Genomic DNA, 21,862 nt, shown 5'->3' with positions numbered 1-21,862 from the left:
CCATTTCCTGTAGGGACATGGCAAGCATGTTTCATCTAGAGGTTGGATTGCTTCCCTTGTAAGCAAATGAACAAATGCTTCCTAAGAGCCAGTCAAAAATCTTTTAATAAAATTAAGATATAATTCATATAGCATAACTCAACATTGGTATATATAGTGTATTTATATAGAAGTTATAAAGATTATGCCACTATCAGACACTAGCCACTGTGTTTGTCTTTTATTTCATACGCTACATATACACAATTCATTCATCTATGCTCTAACCTTGACTATTATTTGCTCTCATCTTTACTATTATTTCCTTCCTTTTGATTAAGGATTAATTTTCTTTTTTTCTCTAGCTTTGAAGTTTTTCTTTTTAAAAGATTTTTTTATATGCAGGTGTGTGTCTGAGTGTGCGTGCGTGTGTGTGTGATACTTGTGCACATATATACCCCCAGACATCAGAAGGCACACCATTTTCCAGAGATGGAGTTACAGGCAGTTGTGGGTGGCCATGTAGGTGCTGGAAACTGAATCTTGGTTCTCTGTAAGGGCACTAAGTGTTCTTAGCCCCCGAGCCATCTCTCTAGACCCCATCCTTCAGCTGCTGTTTTTAATGCAGGCAATTATGTTGAGATAATGTTGCTTTCTACACATCTATGAGATCTCCACATTCGTCTCTTATTGGTTTCTGGTTTTCCTCAGTTGTGATCAGAGAACATAGCTGCATTATTTCTATTCCTCCCCATCTGTTTAGTCTCAGTTTAGACTGTTTAGACTCGCGGCACCGCTTTATCTGTTGGCATGCTCCAGATGTTCTATTGGTCGTGAGAAGAACATGTGTTCTGGTGCTGCTGAGTGGAGAATTCTGTTCCTAGGAAAGGTTTGTTTGCTGTATTATTCAAGCATTTTATAATCCTACTAATTTTCTGTTTAAATTTCTTTCCACCACTTAAAGTGCAGTATTTGCATTTCCAACTAGTTGTAGAATTAGCAATTTCTTCTTCAATACTAGTTTTGCCTCATGCATTTTATCAGCATCGATGTTAGGTTCATATGTTTATAACGGTTTTATTTTATTAATATGTGATCTCTTTAGCATTATAAAATAACTAACATAACTATTTGGATTCATTTGATTACTATTTGTAATGTGTGTTCCATTCTTCTGTCTTAAAACTGTTTGTATATTTTAAATCAAAAGATGCCCTCTTTTATAAATGTATAGAGTTGGATCATGTTTTGAAGTAAAGCACATTTAATTTACATTAAATATAATTACCTAAAAGGGAGGATTTATGTCTGCTATTTTGAAATTTATTTTACTACATATTTCATATCTTTTTCAGTTTCTCTAGTCTTGTTAGTACATTGTTTTGTTTCAAAACCATACTTAACATCTGCAGCATTTGTCTCAGGTTTTTGCTTGTTTTCTATTCATTTTCATTTTATTTGTGGTGTTTTGGGGTAAGATTATAATTAAAAATCTTTATACAATCAAGTTTGGAGTGATACCAATTTAATCTCAATAAAATACAAAGACTTTTGCTCTTATATATTTCTTCCTGATGCTGATAAAAATGTAAAAATTGCCATATTCATGCTATGCCCTTTAAATCTGGCTGATTAATTCATATGATGAAGCCATTATCAGGTTGCTTAACTTAGTGTGCAAGACTTGCGCTAAGTCTGCATGTGTTGGCGGCATGTTCTCGAAGAAGCTGTGAACTGGAAACCATCCCACTGACTCAACGTGATAATATGTGTGACCTCATGGGTGTGTGCCTCTAATTAGGAAGCCCTGGAGGACATCAACGTGTACATCAATGTAGGAAAGAAGTGCTGGGGGACTACCTGTTGACAAGTTGGTCCTGTTCAGCTTCGGGCAGCAGAGTTTAGTTACAGTGCGCCTCCCCATCTCAGGAGGACTTTCCTTTTAGAGGCTTAACTCACATTGCTAATGTCACACTTTGCACACGGGGTTTAAATTAAATTTATTTCTGAACTGTGCGTTGCTGTCTTACCTTCGATAGCCTAGAGTGTGTGCACACCAATTTCTTCTGTCAGTATATATTAATCTCATTAGATAGTATTTCAAAACATATTTCCCCTACTAGCTAGATTCCCTTATGATTTTAATCGGGTTGTTAATGTTTCTCTTTCTCTCTTTCCTCCTCTCCCTCTCTCTCTTCCCTCCTCTCTCCCACCTCTTCCCCCTTCTCTCCCATTCTCTCTCCTTCCTTTCCTTTTTCCCTTCCTTTGACATTTCCCTCCTCTCTTCCCCGTCTGAGATTGAACCCAAAGCCTTGCTTGTGCCTAGCTGTGTGATTCACTTACCTGTCTCTCCACTGTCACTCTCTTCTCATGAGCTCTTCTTGGGTTATGTGGCCCCTGTTACTTGCTATGCATTTGGGATTGATTTGAGCAATAGTAGCATGACTATCTTCATTATATCATTATACAAGACAGATGTAACAAATGATTATAATATGAAAACAATCTTAAGAGATTTAGATAACTCATGGAACAGCCCACACAGGCAAACAGAGGGTTTGGGTCTTATTCTTTACTTTACTGTAATTCTAAGCTTCCAGGGTTATAATTTAACATTTATTAACACTATGATTTATCCCTAGAGAACAGGAAGGAAGGTTCGGAGGGATGAAGGGACGGAGGGAGGCAAAAGCTTTGCTGAACACAGTAGCATACACAGTATTGTACTGTTGCTCTATTATTTTTACTTATGCATGCAATTGTGAATATTTAATTCGCATATAGATCCTTATCATAACATATTTTTGAGACAGTGCTTCACTATGCAACCCTAGATACCTATAGTTATGGAAACTATATTGGCCTTGAACTCACCGAGATCCACCTGCCTCTGCCTCCTGGGCGCTGAAATTAAAGATGTATGTCTTAATTTCAGAGTATATCGTTATTATTACTCTATCCTAGCAACAATGGGTAATAGAATTTTATAAACATTAAATTTGTCTGTATATTTCTTGAAACGTTCACAAGTATAATTGGTGCATAAGTTTTGTTGAGTAGACAAAACATGACCTTATAAACATGCAAGGCTATAATGATGAAATATTTTTATTTCTCATAAATTATATAGTAAAAATATTGAAACATAATCAATATAACAAAAATATGAGAGACTATACACTGTGAGCGATAACATTTTATAATTCTGTGATCAGCATGTAAGATATAAATGGCATGAGTAATATTTAAAGTGTGCAGCTGGAGAGATGTCTTAGTATTAATATTAAGAACATTGGTTGCTGTTGCCAGCACCTACATGGAGGCTCACAGACATATGTAACTCCAGTTTTAGGAGATCTAATACCCTCTTTAGTCCTCCACAGGCATTGGGCAAGAACATGGTGTCCTTATATAAATGCAGGCAAAACACACTTACATATAAAATAAAATAAATGTTTTAAAATTATTTAGCTTAACATACCTTTGCTATCAAATTTCTCTAAGTCTTTTAGTGCTTGAACAAACACCTGCTGCATTTCTGTGAGAGGCCAGCTGTTAAACATCACCAAGCACTGTATGATGTACTTGTAGCACTGTGAAAGGGAGGGCAATGAGTCAGGACAACCAAAAAAACCCATACAGTACGCGCACTGAAAGACAGATTAGGTCAAGCTTATAATGTGTTATTTTATAAATCATACAATCATAGGTTAACTAAATGATACATGTTTGCCACCACTTTCTGTTATGGTTTGAGTTAGAATGGTCCCCATAGGCTCATATGTGTGAATGCTTGGGGCCAAGCTGGTAGAATTGTTTTGGAAAGGATTAGAAAGTGCAGCTTGCTAGAGAAGGTGTGTCCTTGAGGGTGGGTTTTTGAGCTTTCAAAAGCCCATGCCAGGCCCAGTCTCTCTGCCTCCAAGTTGCAGAGAAGATGTTAGTTCTTACATCCCTCCAGTGCCATGCCTGCCTTCGGACATGCTCCCCACCATGATGGTCATAGTCTCACACTCTGAATGTGTAAGTGAGCCCCCAGTTAAATGTTTCCTTTTATAGGTTGCCTTGGTCATGGTGTCTCTTCATCATGGTGTCTCTTCATAGCAACAATACAGTAACAAAGACAACCTCTAACACACAGTGAAAATGCATTTAACATCCCACCCCGGCCACTGCCTGTCATCCATATTTCTCATCGTTAAGCAGTGTGATGGCATAAAGTGAAATCTCATCTCTGTGCCATTTCCATGCTTTCTTCTATTATTGCAGAGCCTGAGAGGATCTTCCCAGCGAGGTTGGCTTCTAGGGCTCTCTTTGCTTTGTACTCAAGTTATAAAGCCAGTGTCCTGCATCATCTGTTATTATATTTATGGATTAAATTTTCCTACTTAAATCTGCAGTGTATCTGGAATCCACCTTTATTTATAGCGTTAGCTGTGGTGAAGGAGAAGCAAGTTCCCTAGCCTCTAATAGGTTACCTTTTCTCCTTTAACTAACGGTTTCACCTCTTTTTTTTAAGTCAATGTTTCTTTTTATGCTGGCTAGTTTTGTGTTAATTGTGAAGGGCTCTAGCAGGCCTGAGCATGACAAACAGGGCACCAAAAGGTTTTGCCTTTTAACCCTTCTCCCCCATGCTGAATTGTTAGATTATATTCCTAAAGCTAGACACCAAGGTCTCTTCCCTTATTTGGCCACTGGCTTATTCCTGAGACTGAACAGCCAGACAGAACTCTCAAAACACCAAGTTCCAGCAATCCAAATTCATTATTTTGACTAACTTAATTAAAATACCAATCAGAACTTATCAACACATCCTAACTCCCTCTAACACAGACCTCTCCCTTTTTCCTCTAACACTTGCAAGACTATTTGCTGCTATTTCTGCCCAATTCAGGATTCAGACTCAGCCATCTTGTCTCTGCCCTGCTTAATAAAGGACCCCTTCGTGTTTTGTTTGTGCTTGGAAATGAGTATTTTGGTGGGCTGTGTGCCTAATCTCGGGTCCAGAAGGAAGAACCTCATGATGCATAGGTATTTTCAAACTGGGCACAGGGCTAGAGTCATGTGAGAGATGGGAGCCTCAGGTAAGAAAATGCCTCCATAAAAGTCAAGCTGCAGGCGAGCCTGCTGTGCATTATCTTAAGTCTTAGTTGGTGATTGATGTGGGAGGGCCCATTCAACTGGGGGTGGAGCTACCCCTGGGCTGGTGGTCTTGATTCTACGAGAAAGCAGGTTGAGCATAAGCCAACGGGGCACATGCTACTTAGCAATGAAAACTTTGAAGTTATTACAATTGTAATTTTATTGCTTTATCGCTTTATTCAGATTATTATTTTCTAATGAATGAGTTTGGCCAAAATCCTTTCTCACGCCCACCATTCCTGCCCCAGTGTCTAACTACAGGCACAGACTTCTCCACACTACTCAATGGCTGTGAAATCCTGTACCATTTCCAGTGTTTGTACATTCATGCCTTCTGTGTTTTCCTTGGTCTTACGAGTAGCATACATACTTTAGAATTGTAAAATGTGAAACTAGTGAATTTGTTTGCATGTTTCTTGGTTTATTTCTTCATCCTTCTCAGAACCTTGTCTCCTCTTCAGTGAGCTATCATTCAGCTCACTTCTACCTCTCATCACATTAGCTCGGCTCACGTTTCAGATCATCCTCACTGATTAACTGAAGTAAATATTTCACTGAATGCACATTGGTGTTGCTGACAAAGCATAATTTGTAGAGTTTTTATTAAAACTCATCGAGTTAGCTATGTTTCATAAATTCTTAGTTGCTATTCTTTTGAAGTAAAGATTATTTAGCTTATCATGTTTCCACACTTAGGGCTTTTAAACTATTTATTATTAATAATGTATTTGCTATTACATTATGCTAATACTACATATTTATGTCTATATCTAAAAGCGTTGACTTTTATTGAAGCACTCATTAATTTTTTATCACAAAATATTTATCTTTTTACAAATAACTACTTTAGTTTTATACATGTGTGCAAATGAGTGCAGGTGGCCTGCCGGGCAAGAGAGGATTCAGTCTCTGAAGCTGGGTTTCTACATGGGTGCTGGAAACCAAACTTGTGTCCTTTGCCAGAGCAACAAGCATTCTAAACCACAAACTATCTCTCCAGCCCCAAACACATCTTTTAAAATATTCTCGGTGAAGTGGGGAGATGGCTGAGTGAGTAAGGTATAGTGGACAGACCTGAGTTCAAATTTCAAGAATGCTTCTAAAGCTGGGTGTGGTGGCTGTGCTGTAACCCTAGTGCTCCTGTGGCAAGGAGCCTGAGGCAGAAGACTGCCGAGATGTCTGGGCTAGCTAACACAAGCATGAGCAGTAGCAAACAACAAAGAGACCCTGCTACAAATCAGTTAGAAGGCAGGGAGCCCAACCAGAGGTTGTCCTCTGGCTTTCTGTGGCATGCTTTGACACGTGAGTATGGGAATACTCACACACGTGGTGCTCAGAGGCACATACATAGAAGTAGTATAATATCCTGGGTATACCAAGACAATGAGGCATCTCAAATCCCCAGATATGATGCTAATTTTGCTCCTCAGCTACCCTGTTTTCCAGGAGGCCTGCATCGAATGTTTCAGTTGGATCACTGACTGACTCACCTTCTTCCTAACAGCCTTTCATTCTCTTCTCAGCTGGGCAGTCGGGTGTCCATGATAATTAAGACCCCAACCACTTGATTCATTCTTCTTTTTAGTTGGCCATCTGCCCGTAATGATGTCTATGTCATGTGACCTTGGACATCATTCCTGTTTATATTTTGTGCTAGATTAGTCCCTGGGGTTTTTTTTTTTTGCATATATTTGGTCACTCCATGTAACTGTGCATGTGTATCAGGTGCACTTGAATGTGGTTTTCTCACTCTGTGTGCCTGTGCACATGTGGATCAGGTGCAGGTGATTTGGTCATACTGTGTGCCTGTGCACATGTGGATCAGGTGCAGGTGATTTGGTCATACTGTGTGCCTGTGCACGTGTGTCAGGTACACTTGTCTGTGATTTGGTCATACTGTGTGCCTGTGTAGATCAGGTGCACATGTGCACAGGCACACAGTATGACCAAATTACAGACAACTGTGGTTTGCTCACTCTGTGTGCCTGTGCACCTGTGTGTTAGGCACACTTGGTCTCTGCATGTGCACGTGGAGGCCAGAGTCAGTTCTGAGTTCCTTTCGCAGTCACTCTCTGCTTTATTTTTTAAGACAGTCTCGCACTGAATGCAGAACTTTGCATTTGTCTAGGCTAACTGGCTCTAGGATCTGCTTGGCTCAGCGTCCCAGCCTGGAGTCACATATGTAGATTTTACCCACTGAACCATCTTCCTAGCCCTAAATAATTCTTTTTTTTCCAGTTAATGTACCTGTTGTGGTGTGCTAGAATTTTCTTCTATAGTAGGCACATTCATAACTTCTTCTTCCAGCAGGGGCAGACCTACCTCTACCGCCACACTCCCAGGTCTGCCCTTAAAGGATTTCTGGCCTATTTGCCCGGTTTTTTTCTTTGTCATTACTTCTGGTTCTTTTTTAGGTGAAGTATGAGATAAGAGAATTTGCTTGCTAGCTAAAAAGGAGAAACATTATGTTAGTATATTTGATGGACATTGGTATTACTCACTAAATGAGCTACATATACACTTACAGAATACAGCGTACATTAAAGGACCTGCTTATTTTAAGAAGGAAAAAACCCACTGCATCCTTTCAAATTTTCTGGTCTTAGAGATTTTACTAAGAATGTCCATGTGACATGTGCTCAACTATATTCATAGCAGAATTGTTTGTCATAGCCAGAACCTGGAAACAACCTAAATGCCCCTTGACTGAAGAATGATAGGAAAATGTGGTACATTTACACAATGGAGTACTATATAGCAGGAAAAATAACGACATCTTGAAATTTGTAGGCAAATGGATGGAGCTAGAAAACATCATTTTGAGTGAGGTAACCCAGACCCAGGGAGACAATTATCACATGTACTCACTCATAAGTGGTTTTTAAACATAAAGTAAAGAAAACCAGCCTGCAAATCACAATCCCAAAGAACCTAGGCAACAATGAGAACCCTAAGAGACATATATGGATCTAATCTACATGGGAAATAGAAAAAGACAAGATCTCCTGAGTAAATTGGGAGCATGGGGACCATGGGGGAGGGTTGACGGGAAGGGGAGAGGCAGAGAGGGGAGCGAGAAAAAAAATGTAGAGCTCAATAAAAATCAATTTAAAATAAAAAAGGATGTCCATGTGGGGCTGGAGAGATGACACATCAGCTAAGACTGTATGCTGCTCCTGAGAAGGATCCTGGTTTAGTTCTGAGCATCCACCTGGTACCTGAAAACCACCAGTAGCTCCACTTCCAGGAGATCCAAGTCTTTTTTTCTTGCCTCTGTGGGATCAGGCATGTGCATGGGCCATTCATACACGTAGGTGAACACTCATATACATACAGACATCTTTAAAAAATGAAAGCAGTCTCATGTATAAGAAATTTTTGCTAAGAAGTCTTTAAGGGAAAGTAATATCCAATCTACTGGTTTTGGGAGCCTAATTAAACACATAATTACAACAGCATCACTGGGGTCAAGTACAGTGTTAAGTTTTGTTTTCCATTGAAAATTAAGCCTTTTAGATGCCACAGCAACACAAGTATCACTTCCTGCAGGCAGCCCACACGCCAGGCAGGTACTTACACTGGGAGCTCAGTGCTCTCTCACTTCCCAGGAAGTAGAAGGCAGGGATGATGGCTTGTCCTTTGCCCAGGGTGCTCACCATGATCTCCTCGCTTTCCAGCACCTGCAGCTTGATGAAGGCATCGGGCTTGGATGTGCGGACCTGGATTGTAATGCACTGGGCCACTGACACTTTAATGGAATACCTGTGGTGAGAAAGGTTCGGCTTTGTGAGCAAGTACGCCGATCTCTCCCTCGAGCTGATAAAGGAAATGGTGTGGTTTTTCTCATTTGATCGTCTTTGTAAGGCAGCTTTGTAAGGCCCATAGACTTGTTAAGATGTTAGAGTGACCACAGACTTTGACAAATGAGCCCAAAATGACAGTCAAGAAAAACAGTAGTGTGTTTCCACTGCTGAAGAATTCCAAGTAGGAAACGTATCATTTTGTTAAGTATGACAGGAAGCCACTTATGGAACAGGATAGACCTACAAGCCACCATCCTTGAGAGTTATGTGACCCCCACCACGTGTCACTTATATTAATGCCAATGGACAAAAAAACAGTTCAGGGAAGCAGACCTTTGTGAGTTTCACCCTTGTTTGGTATTTCTGCTTTTTCTTTCTCTAGTAATTCTTCACAAATGCTCAAGACATGGTAGATTTTTTTTTTCCAAGCAGATAAAAATAAAACAAAAGTGAACCAGCAAAATCCATCGCGTTGCCCTCCAGAATGACCTGCCTTCCCTTCCCTTTCTGGAGTCCCCCACCCCTGCTCTTCTCACTAATTCGTCTCCCTCTCCCATGCTTAGTACTGATCCAGAGTTTTGGGTTACACTGGCCAGGATCCCAACCATGAGTGTGTCCCATATGAGAACTTTTAGTCTTATCTTCTGACCTCTTGGAAGAGTCTCTCAGAGTTGAAGGGATCCTCCCAGCCTTGTCTTTAGACACCTGCTATTTCGGGGAAAAATAGCTTCACACCGTCCCTTCTCTTCAGATCTGCTTTCTCAGGCCCCTCTGCCATTGATGATCTCACACATGCTCTCATTCACAGACTGGAAGCAACATTCATTCTACAGTTCCCCAGGCTCTCTGTACCATCAAATGGATCAGAATTCCTAACTGAAGCCTCTAGCTCAGCTACCTCTCTAGGATCATGTGACTGTTACTAATATTTACAAATAAGAAGTCTTCCTACTGACCACTCTGCAAATTAGCTACTGCTCTGTGTCCTCCTCTGACATAAATGATGTCATTCAGACATTTCCCAAGGCAAGCCCAATCAGCCAAGGCCATTTAACCTCCATGTTTTAAAACATTCTCTCCAGATGCACGCACCTCCTTATGGTTTGTTGAACTGTATCTCTCTGTCCTACAGAAGCAATGTTGGAGACCTCATAAGGTCATCTCATGTGGAAATGGTTTTTCATTATAAAATAAGGTAAAGGATGAGACCAAATCAGTATGGCTGGTGGCCTTAGAATAATAGGGCAGAATTTAGAAACAGTCACAAAATGAAACACAATATGAAGATTTGAGTGATGAACCCACAACCCAAAGAACGTCAGCAAACCATGGAATGCCAAGAGGAAGACAAGAAATAGATTCTTTCCTGAATGCTCTAGAGACACCTACCCTGGGGACAACTTGACTCCAGAGTGAACTTCCCAACTGTGAGATGAGACATTTTTGTTGTTCAGCCACTCAGTGTTGTGTCGTAGGCTTGACAGGGCAGCTGTAGTGGACCTACTGACTGCCTGCTTCCAGTCGCCAAGGCTACCACCTGCGCTATCTTACAGCTGTCCAACTGCTCCTCTACTTTCCCCTTCATCCCAGTCAACATCAAGAAGCTGCCTGAATTAATATGTTCCATATTCCACATCTTGAACAACTAAATAAAATCTCATGATAATAGCTTTCATCTTAGAAATCATATTAATTTTTTTCAATTCATGTATTATAGACATTTTGTTTTGTTTTGTTTTCTGTTGTTCAAGACAGTTTCTCTGTGTTGCCCCGGCTGTGCTAGAACTCGCTCTGGCCTGGATCTCAGAGATCTTCCTGCCTCTACCACCCCAGTGCTGGGATTAAAGGTGGATGCCACTGCCACTCAGCTATATTATAGACACATTTTTTTTTCACACAAGTCTGACAATGCCAGTTTCCTTAAAACTCTTAAAGTTTTCTGTTCCTGTGTTAGGAGAGCCTTCCAGAAGAGGTTCAGGGGAGGAGTTTCTCTAGCCTGGTCGCTCCATATTGCACCCTGGAAATGCACTTTGCAGAGAACTGGACTCCATTCTCAGAAAACGCTGAGCCCCTCCACACTCCTCAAGCAGCCTGCTCCCCAACTCCTCACCTCTCTGGCCCACACCTTTAAGACCAGCTCCTGGGACTAATTTAGCTTTAGGTTAACCACCACTTCTTGGTCTGTAATTGGCCTCAGTGTGGTTCCATGGCTTTTAATAAACAAGTTAGTCAAACTAGTAAACTAGTCACACTAGTAAACAAAGTAAATTAATCGTTCCATTTTTAGTTTGTGCTTTCTTTTTTCCTTATTTTCTTTCTTATAGGCAATGTTGAAAATACATTATAGGAAGACAAACTGAGAGCAAACCCCCAACTTTAATGTCTGCATTTTAGTGTGCTTCTAATCAGAATGTTCTGTGTCTTTACCTAGAGATAAAATATGTTCATGTATAAAGCTGAAACATGAGCTTAGGGTTGTAATATATATCTGTGTTTGAATGTTATTACTTATTTAGCTTTGATTTAATTTTTTCACAATTTTAAGGGGGAAAGTTTTTGTATTAAATAAGTAAAAATCAGGCAGAGTATTATTATTTGTTAAATTTTTATCAGAAAGACTTTGTTTTACTGATGTGGAATTCGCCTCTGTATGTTGTGAATATGTTTTATTATCATTGGTAAGTGATAAAGCTGTTTTGGCCGATGGCTTAGCAGAATATAACCAGACTGAAAGAGATAGAAAGAGAGAGTAGGCAGAGTCAGAGAGATGCTATGTAGCTTCTGAAGGAGAAAGATGCCATAAACCACCAAAGGAGTAACATACTGGCACCAGTAAGCCACAGCCTAGTGGAAATACACAGAATAATAGAAATGGGTTAATTTAAGGTACAAGAGTTAACTAAAACTACGTCTAAGTTATTGACTAAACAGTGTTGTAATTAATATAGTTTCTGTCTGATTATTTGTGTCTGGGCAGCCAGGAAACAAACAAGTAGTCTGCTTTTACATTTTTCCCTCTGAAAACCAACTCACCAATGCATTGTGCCTTTAAAATATCTTTTCAATACAATAAAACCTAGAAAATAATAGATTTTTTTAAAACTGGGCATCATAGATCATGCCCACCATGGCTTTGACCAAGTAACCGGCCGAGTAATTCACATGAGTGGTGACTGGCCAGCCGTAGAACAGCTAAAGACATCTGGATGTTATTGATAAATGATCACTACAAAAGACTGCACAAGATGTCAGAACCACCACGTTCTCACTGTCATGATTCTTGGGAAACTATGACCAGAAAGAAAGACCATAAGAGAGAACAAAGTGCTACGACTGCTTGTTAGTTGTCTGATTACGAATCGCATTTAGATATTTAATGTGTGTTCTAAATTCATGTGGAAGAATATTTTATATTAAAAAAAGAAAATGCTTAATACAGGCCAACTATGCATTAGACACTGTGCTTCTTCCCATGTTGAAAGGGCATGTGTCTGGCCTCCAGTTTGAAAGGGCATGTGTCTGGCCTCCAGTTTGAAAGGGCATGTGTCTGGCCTCCAGTTTGAATGGGCATGTGTCTGGCCTCCAGTTTGAAAGCGCATATGTCTGGCCTCCAATTAATTCTTTGGAGGCCTGCTCTTTTCTGAAGAGGAATTGGAGAGTGAATAAAGCTGGGGAGAGGGGAGTTGGAGAGCAGGAGCTCAGAGGAGTGGAGGGAGAGGAAATTGTGGTCAAGGTGTATTGTATGAGAGAAGAATCTATTTTTAGTGAAACTAAATAAAAACATTAATTCTCATAGAGGCTGATGAACAGATAATCACCTAAAATGTGTATACATTACATAAAATGTTTACCACTGGAATGGCAACTGGATCATCTACTTATACTGGGCACTTTAATACAAAAGGTTTGCATTTTGAAAATTATCAGGAATTTTTTTTCAAAGTGGCAAAATGAGGATGGAATATCACAAAATAAGTAAGTGTGCTAGGAAAATGAAATAGTACAGCTCACATGTCTGGAGGAAACCTTTTGTTCTATTGTGAGGCAGCCCTGGTTAGTGATTTGATGGAGAACCTCCTTCAGCCAATGGCCTTTGAGAGGCTAGACCAGATTGGGCATGACTTTGGGTACCAAAAGGCCAGTGGGACCTCCAGCTCTCCCTCTGGCTTCCTGCTCGCCACACCTGGATATTTGATGTGATCAGTGAGTTCCCTTTTAATAAAGAACACTTTAGTATACCATATTAGGAGCTAGTACAGGATTTCTTTATTCACATTCCCCCCATCTGGCACCCAATGTGGGGCTGAGTTCATGTTTACCGGGTCCCCCTTCTCCCTCATGTGCTCCCACTTTCCTCCCAGACAAGGGCATTCAATATTGACTATGCAGCTAGAGTTTTACTCTACAGTCAATGGAAAACTAAAAACATTTTATAGGCATGTGTAAATATGTATGTTAGTAGTAAGGATAACAAATAAATTGAGAAGGGAGAGTGAGTGGCAGTGCAATGTCTTAAGAGGGATATCATGGAGTCCCAGATTCCAAAAACAACAGTTTTGTGTAACAAATATAAGGAAGTCCCCGAAGTAGTGTAGGAGTATTGAGAAGAGAGGAGGAGACCCACAGTGAGGTGATGGTGTGTCAGAATTAGAATTCAAAGAACAATTATTGAAAGAAAGCGGAATTGGTACTAGGACAATTCAAGGGGTGTGAATAGGTGAGCATGAAAAGAAGGTTGGAGTGACAAACAAGGATCCCCAGCCCCGCCCACGACCAGAGAGTGGCTACAGATAGAGCGGGACCAGGAGAAAGTCAAATAGCCACAGAGACCAGGAAGGTTCAATAGTGAAAGTGGTATGAAACAAAGCCCAAGAATAGTATTAGCACTCTTTGAAACTGTGTAGGCTTGATCGAGCATCCATCTAGTCATGCTAGTGTTAGTTATTCCATAAGATTACAGAACTTAAAATTATATTCTAAATTATGAATTCATTTATAAAAGATACTGATATGTAAATAACACATTTATCTGCTCATTATATACTTGTACCTGAACAGAATTTTCTTGTCATTAGGGATGTAGTAGTCTCTGATCTCCTTTATGGTGAAGGTGCTGCACGGAGACTCTCGGGAGAGAAAAGGAAGGGGGTTGTAGGAGCCAATGAGCCGCAGTTTCCAGCGCGCGCCTGACACATAAGCGTCACCAGTATAGGCTTCAGCCACAAACGTGTATCCCTTCTGAAAGAGAAGGCAGCCACACATACAGGATTCACATTACCATGAGTCTCTCCAATATGTGGTCCACACATTGACGTAAATATGCCACTATGTTGATACCCCCATAGAGTCCAAGATCTCCTAAGAATCATCAAGCCATTAATGTTATGTTTATCCTTTTTAGAAATAATTATCTTAGGGCTGAGGGTGTATTTAAGCGGTAGGATGCTTGCTTAGTTTCTGTGAAACCCTGGATTAGATCCTCAGTGCTGTAAAGAAAGAAAACTGAAAAATCTCACGGGTCAGTGTCCTAAATTGTACTGTTCAGTCTTTGAGGGATTATGACAGAAGTAGGGAGACAAGTGTTCATTTAAGTGAAGAAGCATATACATTTGCAAGCCTCTTTCCAATAAGAGAGCTCATCAAGCTTCGAAGGATGCCTTGTGAAAATCCAAGGAACAAAGCAGACTCCTTCAAGCCAACATGAGTTTATATGAAAGAAGAACTTCATTAGATCATATAACTAATTTACAAGTAAATAGTAGCAAAGCTGTTGACTTCACGTGGGGCAGGATGTCTCCTGATTAGGGCTCTAGTCAGGTAACCAGGATGGTTAGCACCCAGGGCTACGTTATATCTATCTGTTCACTAGCTTTAGACATCCTCTGTGTGGGTGAAGATGTCCATCTGTCTCTGGAGACCATCTCTGGGACATCACATCAAGATGGTTCATCAGTGCCAGATCAAATTGTTTAATAGTAAAGATACAAGGATAGAAATACCTCATAGAGAAATGATGAGGGCTTCAATTTACAGTAGTGTCATCCATGATTTGTTTTGTAAAATACTGACCCAATACATTTTATGAAAATGGATTTCTAGGATGTTGTATACTTGGGAAGTATTATATATTTCTACTTTTCCTTTCTGGATATGTGTGTGTGTGTGCGTGTATGTGTGTATTTAAATGTCAATAAATGTTTAAAACCCTGAGAAATCTAAAGATAACTATTTTACCCTTGATTCATTAACTTTTGACACTATAATTTTTTAGACAAAACAGGTACCTTGAAAGATAAAAATTTTATGGTGACATAATATGCTACACATATGTTCTCAAACTTGTCAGGTTAATACAGAGTGTTAATACAGTCACAGACTACAGTGCAAAGATTTAAGCAATAATTTTCTTTTCATCAGCTTTCTTCTGAGGTAACATTCCCAAAAAGATGACAAGATTACCCCATCTCCCCCCACTGCAAAAACACCACAGACAGTTAGTTCTCTGTTCACGCATGTCTACTTCTCTTACATAGCCTTCCCATTTCTCTCACTAAAATACAGATAGATACAGAAGGCAGAAGACATCAGAGAGGGATGGGAATGCTTGATGCAATCTGAATTTGCAGTGTGAAATAATAGCTGAATGAAGATGAAATACGCATCTACATTTTGACTCAACTTGTATCCTTGAGAGAAATCCACCTAGTTTAGAGAGCCAACCATGCTAAAAAATAAACTCAAAACTGCACACACACACCAAAACCTGTGAATTAAATATTCCTTAAATACCCCTTCCAAAATTAAATATCAGTGACTAATATTGATATAACTTATTTGGTGAAAGAAAGATCATCTCCAGTCTTTGATGGCATCTATGACTTTGGTAGGTTCTTCCTTTAGACCAGTGGTTTTCAATATGTGGGCCACAACCACTTTGGGGGATGAATGACTTTTTGCAGGGGTTGTCTGAGATCACTAGAAAGCATACATATTTACATAAAGATTCATAACAAAATTATAGTTATGAAGCAGCAATGAAAATAATTTTATATTTGGGCATCACCATACATAAGGTTGAAGCATTAGGAATGCTGAGAACCATTGATTTAGAAAAAAAAAAATCTCCTTACTTTTGAGCTTTTTTGTTTTTTAATATTGGTGATCACAAACTAAGTTGTTTCTTTTTAATCAGAAATGTAAGTCAAATTTGATGCAAAAATTGTCTGCGTGTAAAAACAAATTTGTTATGGAAGGGCCTGCATTCTTCACTAACATTGGACTTAACACAAGACATCCTGCTGTAGAAGGCAGCATTCATGGGTAAGGTAAATTTTACAATCCTGGGATTTTTTTATGAAATGTCATTTATTAGGCCATGAAGCAGGAGGGAATACAGTGGGTTAAACTAAGTTCGTAAAGGCATGCTTGATGTGTGGAAAATGATAAGTGTTGTTGAAATAAAGAAAATGTGAATATCATTACAGCAAGTGGTAAACATAATGACCATAAATTAAAATGATATGGCTAAGTACAGATAAAATAACTGTTCTGTTGATTTTAATAACATAAATTTTTAGAAAATTATACTTCAGAACATAATTTCAAATACAGATTACTTCCATATATCATATTGTTTACCAGATTGCCTCATAAACTAGAGACATGATACTTCCCTGATTTAATATAAGGTAAAAATAATTTAAGATACTAAGTACAAATTGATACTATCTTCCAATTTTATAAAATCTGATGCCCAAATCAAGAAAATTTATCTCATGAAAAAAAAAGAAAAATTGAATTTATTAAAATATGAGTTTTTAGAATTATATTGAATACTAATAAGTTCAGTGCAAACAATTTTTAAAATATCACTATGCATATGCATACATACATATATAAATAATCAGTTGGAATAAGTTGTCTTATCAAGAATTTTAGATGGGTGTGTTGGGCACACCTTTAGTTTTGGCACTCAGGAGGCAGAGGCAAGCGGATTTCTGAGAACGAGAGACCAGCCTTATCTATATGAGTCCCAGGACAGTCAGTGTTACATAGCAGGGCCTTGCCTTAAAATAAAAAACAACATTTTTTTTTTAAAAAAAATGTTTCCTCAAATCTTGAAAATAGTTCAAAGGAGCTTTTTGAATTGATATATTTTTACATATATTCTTCATCTTTCTGAAGTCAATATTCATTAGACATTCATTAGAGAGGTAAGCCTAATTTACATAAAATGATGCATGAGATTATAGGCTAAAATGAACTTCAAAAAAAAAGAAACAAAAAAAACACACTCATAATCCGGAGGGGGAAGATTATCAAGTTCAAAATTACGAGGTTAAAGAATGGAAGTTAGGAGCAAAAGCGGTTCTTCATTTGCAGCCCATGCCCACTATGTTTGTCATGATTCCCTAGTGGGGGACATGACTGGAAACATGAAGAGATTAAAATATCCAGAGAGGAAACATCTGATTGAAGGCGAGGTCTTTCATCCATTCAGCAGGCAGCCTAAAGTGGCTCTTGGCCTGATAAAAATATTGCCAACTTTGAAGACTGAGGGTGGGGGCTGGGTGTGTGATCTCCCCTCATCACCCCCGCCCCTCGCCCTACCATGCTTCAGAGCAGAACAATGGCAATGTGTGAGATAAAGACAAGCCTGGTCTTTTTCATTTTACGACCAAATAAACTCCCGGGAGCGGCTTCTGTTTTAAAATCGATGTGGCTTTGGTTTCAACAATGGGTGTGTGCAATGTGTCCTTCCTGGGATGTCAAGTGTGCTGCAGCATTCACAGTCGCTAAAACAGTGGACTCTTCCTCCTAAGTGCTACAAGCTCACCTGCTGCACTTATTTCTGGGCTCCCGTTCACCGCCGTAAGAACAGCTGGGGATACATTCGGCACCTACCTTGTTCTTGGGGTACAGGTACGGCACCACTTTCTGGAAGACCTTGGGCACTTGCTCCATCGTGTCATTGTTGACAACATGTAGCATACAGATTGGGAGTGTAGTGTATACTTTAGGGACCAAGATCATGTCTTGAGGAACCAGAAACGTTTCTCTGTAATCACAAAAGCACGAGACTTTAGTAGTAGAACTCATAATGTTTTAAATAGAGTTTAACCAAAGAGCCTTTGTGAAACTTTAAGATTGCAAATAACTAAAAGGCTTGTGTATCATTAGAAAAATTATCCATTATGATCAAGTATGCTTCATCCCAGAGATGCAAGGCTGGTTCAACATACGAAAATCTATCAATGTAATCCATCATATAAATAAACTGAAAGAAAAAAAACCATATGATCATTTCATTAGATGCTGAAAAAGCTTTTGACAAAATTCAACATCCCTTTATGATAAAAGTCTTGGAGAGATTAAGGATACAAGGGTCATACCTAAATATAATAAAAGCTATTTACAGAAAACCGACAGCTAACATCAAACTAAACGGAGAGAAACTCAAAGCCATCCCACTAAAATCAGGAACACGGCAAGGCTGTCCACTCTCTCCATACCTCTTCAATATAGTGCTTGAAGTTTTAGCAATAGCAATAAGACAACATAAGGGGATCAAGGGGATTCGAATTGGAAAGGAAGAAGTTAAACTTTCGTTATTTGCAGATGATATGATAGTGTACATAAGCAACCCAAAAAACTCAAAGAACTCCTACAGCTGATAAACATCTTTAGTAATGTGGCCGGTTACAAGATCAACTCCAAAAAATCAGTCGCCCTCCTATACACAAAGGATATGGAAGCAGAGAAGGAAATCAGAGAAGCATCACCTTTCACGATAGCCACAAACAGCATAAAATATCTTGGGGTAACTCTAACAAAGGAAGTGAAAGATCTATTTGACAAGAACCTTAAGGCATTGAAGAAAGAAATTGAAGAGGATACCAGAAAATGGAAGTATCTCCCTTGCTCTTGGATTGGGAGGATCAACGTAGTAAAAAATGGCAATTCTACCAAAGGCAATTTATAGATTCAATGCAATCCCCATCAAGGTCCGATCAAAATTCTTCACAGATTTGGAGAAGACAATAATCAACTTTATATGGAAAAACAAAAAACCCAGGATAGCCTAAACAATCTTATACAATAAAGGAACTTCTGGAGGCATTACCATCCCTGACTTCAAACTCTATTACAGAGCTATAGTAATGAAAACAGTGTGGTATTGGTATAAAAACAGAGAAGTCGACCAATGGAATCGTATAGAAGACCCAGATTCTAACCCACAAACATATGAACACCTCATTTTTGATAAAGAAACTAAAAGTATACAATGGAAGAAAGAAAGTATCTTCAACAAATGGTGCTGGCACAACTGGATGTCAACCTGTAGAAGAATGAAAATAGACCCATATCTATCACCATGCACAAAACTCAAGTCCAAATGGATCAAAGATCTCAATATCAATCTGAACACACTGAGCCTGATAGAAGAGAAAGTGGCATACAACATATGGGCACAGGCGATCACTTCCTAGGTATAACCCCAGCAGCACAGACATTAAGGGCAACATTGAATAAATGGGACCTACTGAAACTGAGAAGCTTCTGTAAAGCAAAGGACACTGTCACTAAGACAAAAAGGCAACCTACTGACTGGGAGAAGATCTTCACCAACCCCGCAACAGACAAAGGTCTGATCTCCAAAATATATAGAGAACTCAAGAAACTCGACTTTAAAATGCTAATTAACCCAATTAAAAAATGGGGCACGGAACTGAACAGAGAATTCTCAACAGAAGAAGTTAAAATGTCCAAAAGACACTTAAGGTCATGCTCAACCTCCTTAGCGATCAGGAAAATGCAAGTCAAAACAACTTTGAGATATCATCTTACACCAGTCAGAATGGCTAAAATCAAAAACACCAATGATAGCCTTTGCTGGAGAGGTTGTGGAGGAAGGGGTACACTCATCCATTGCTGGTGGGAATGCAAACTTGTGCAACCACTTTGGAAAGCAGTGTGACGGTTTCTCAGGAAATTTGGGATCAACCTACCCCTGGACCCAGCAATACCACTCTTGGGAATATATCCAAGAGAGGCCTTATCATACAGCAAAAGTATATGCTCTACTATGTTCATAGCAGCATTGTTTGTAATAGCCAGAACCTGGAAACAACCTAAATGTCCTTCAATGGAAGAATGGATGAAGAAAGTGTGGAATATATACACATTAGAGTACTACTCAGCGGTAAAAAACAATGACTTCTCAAATTTTGCATGCAAATGGATGGAAATAGAAAACACTCTCCTGAGTGAGGTAACCCAGACCCAAAAAGATGAACATGGGATGTACTCACTCATAATTGGGTTCTAGCCACAAATAAAGGTCAGTGAGTCTATAATATGATATCCTAAAGAAGCTAAATAAGAAGGTGAACCCAAAGAAAAACATATAGCTATCCTCCTGGTTATAGGAATTAGACAAGATTGCCGGGAAAAAAATTGGGATCTTGGGGGTGGAGTGGGAGGGGGGTTAGGGGAGATGGGGAAAGAAAGTGAGAAGGGGAGGATGGGGGGAACTTGGGGAAACGGGATGATTGGGATAAAGGAAGGTTGGATAGGGGAGCAGGGAAGCATATATCTTAATTAAGGGAGCCATCTTAGGGTTGGCAAGAGACATGGACCTAGAGGGGCTCCCAGGTGCCCAGGGCGATGTCCCCAGTTTGTTCCTGGGGCAGCTGAGGATAGGGAACCTGAAATGACCCTATCCTATAGCCATACTGATGAATATCTTGCATATCACCATAGAACCTTCATCTGGTGATGGATGGAGATAGAGACAGAGACCCACACTGGAGCACTGGACTGAGCTCCCAAGGTCCCAATGAGGAGCAGAAGGAGGGAGAACATGAGCGAAGAAGTCAGGACCACAAGGGGTGCACCCACCCACGGAGACAGTGGGGCTGATCTATTGGGAGCTCACCAAGGCCAGCTGGACTGTGACTGAAAAAGCATGGGATAAAACTGGACTCTCTGAACATGGCGAACAATGAGGGCTGCTGAGAAGCCAAGGACAATGGCACTGGGTCTTGATCCTACTTCATGTTCTGGCTTTGTGGGAGCCTAGCCAGTTTGGATGTTCACCTTCCTAGACCAGGATGGAGGGGGGAGGACTTTGGACTTTCCACAGGGCAGGGAACCCTGACTGCTCTTCAGACTGGAGAGGGAGGGGGAGAGTAGTGGGGGGGAGGGGGAAAGGAGTGGAAGGAGTGGGAGGGAAATGGGAGGCTGGGAGGAGGCGGAAATTTTTTTCTTCAATAAAAAAATAATAATAATAAATAAAATAAAATAAGTGAACTCCTAAAAAAAAGGCTTGTGTATCTTTTTTATTTCAAGTTACTATGACTGTGTCACTTTGATGTATAAAAGCAAACCCCCACTTCGTACAATATTCATGACTTGTCCCCAATATGCTGCTGCTTGGAAATAAATGTTATCTAAGTATACTGGAAACAGACTGATTTATCATGTTAACGTATTCACTGAAAAATATCTCTGAACTGTTTACATCTTCCTATTTTGATATAAGGACAATTGATAAAATTCTCTGACATCCCATCACATATGAAGAAAAAAATTGTGTATATGTATGGAAAAGTTTTAAACAAATATGAAAGCAGTCTAGAGGCTGGTACTTTTACTGTTACGCCTGAAACTGCAGGTCTGAATACTGCACGCCGTCTGAAGATGGAATCCTGCACCACTTGCCTGAAGACTATAAACCAAGAATTCGGTGGCTGGTCTGGATAGTTGACCGTGTAGTCAGCAAAGGCAACCTTGGTTTCTTCATCTTGATAGCATGGGTAAGACTCCATAGACTTACACTTGCTTTTAAACATTAGTCTAGAAATGGAAAAACAACTTTAGTATCAATGACAAAGCATTTTTAAAAGAAGCTCCAGTTACAAAAGAGAAGTAACCCTTGA

At 39.6% G+C, this 21,862-nt stretch overlaps 1 protein-coding gene across 2 annotated transcripts in view; it reads right to left on the bottom strand.

The window, feature by feature from the left end:
• Positions 1–21,862, bottom strand: part of Adgb (androglobin) — a 118,387-nt gene that overhangs the window by 14,732 nt on the left and 81,793 nt on the right. For both annotated transcript variants that reach the window (XM_041680297.1, XM_041680298.1), the window contains exons 24-29: positions 21,645–21,779; positions 17,826–17,979; positions 13,972–14,159; positions 8,696–8,880; positions 7,366–7,565; positions 3,461–3,572 (exon numbers count right to left, since the gene is read on the bottom strand). In XM_041680297.1, coding sequence (XP_041536231.1) covers positions 3,461–3,572; positions 7,366–7,565; positions 8,696–8,880; positions 13,972–14,159; positions 17,826–17,979; positions 21,645–21,779 — 974 coding nt within the window. The remainder of the gene's footprint in view (positions 1–3,460; positions 3,573–7,365; positions 7,566–8,695; positions 8,881–13,971; positions 14,160–17,825; positions 17,980–21,644; positions 21,780–21,862) is intronic.

This window comes from Microtus oregoni, unplaced genomic scaffold, assembly GCF_018167655.1.
Source record: "Microtus oregoni isolate MIOR12 unplaced genomic scaffold, Mior012 000033F_ref0000390, whole genome shotgun sequence".
Taxonomy (NCBI): domain Eukaryota; kingdom Metazoa; phylum Chordata; class Mammalia; order Rodentia; family Cricetidae; genus Microtus; species Microtus oregoni.
Note: the sequence above shows the minus strand (reverse complement) of the source record. Positions and strands in the feature narration are given on the sequence as shown.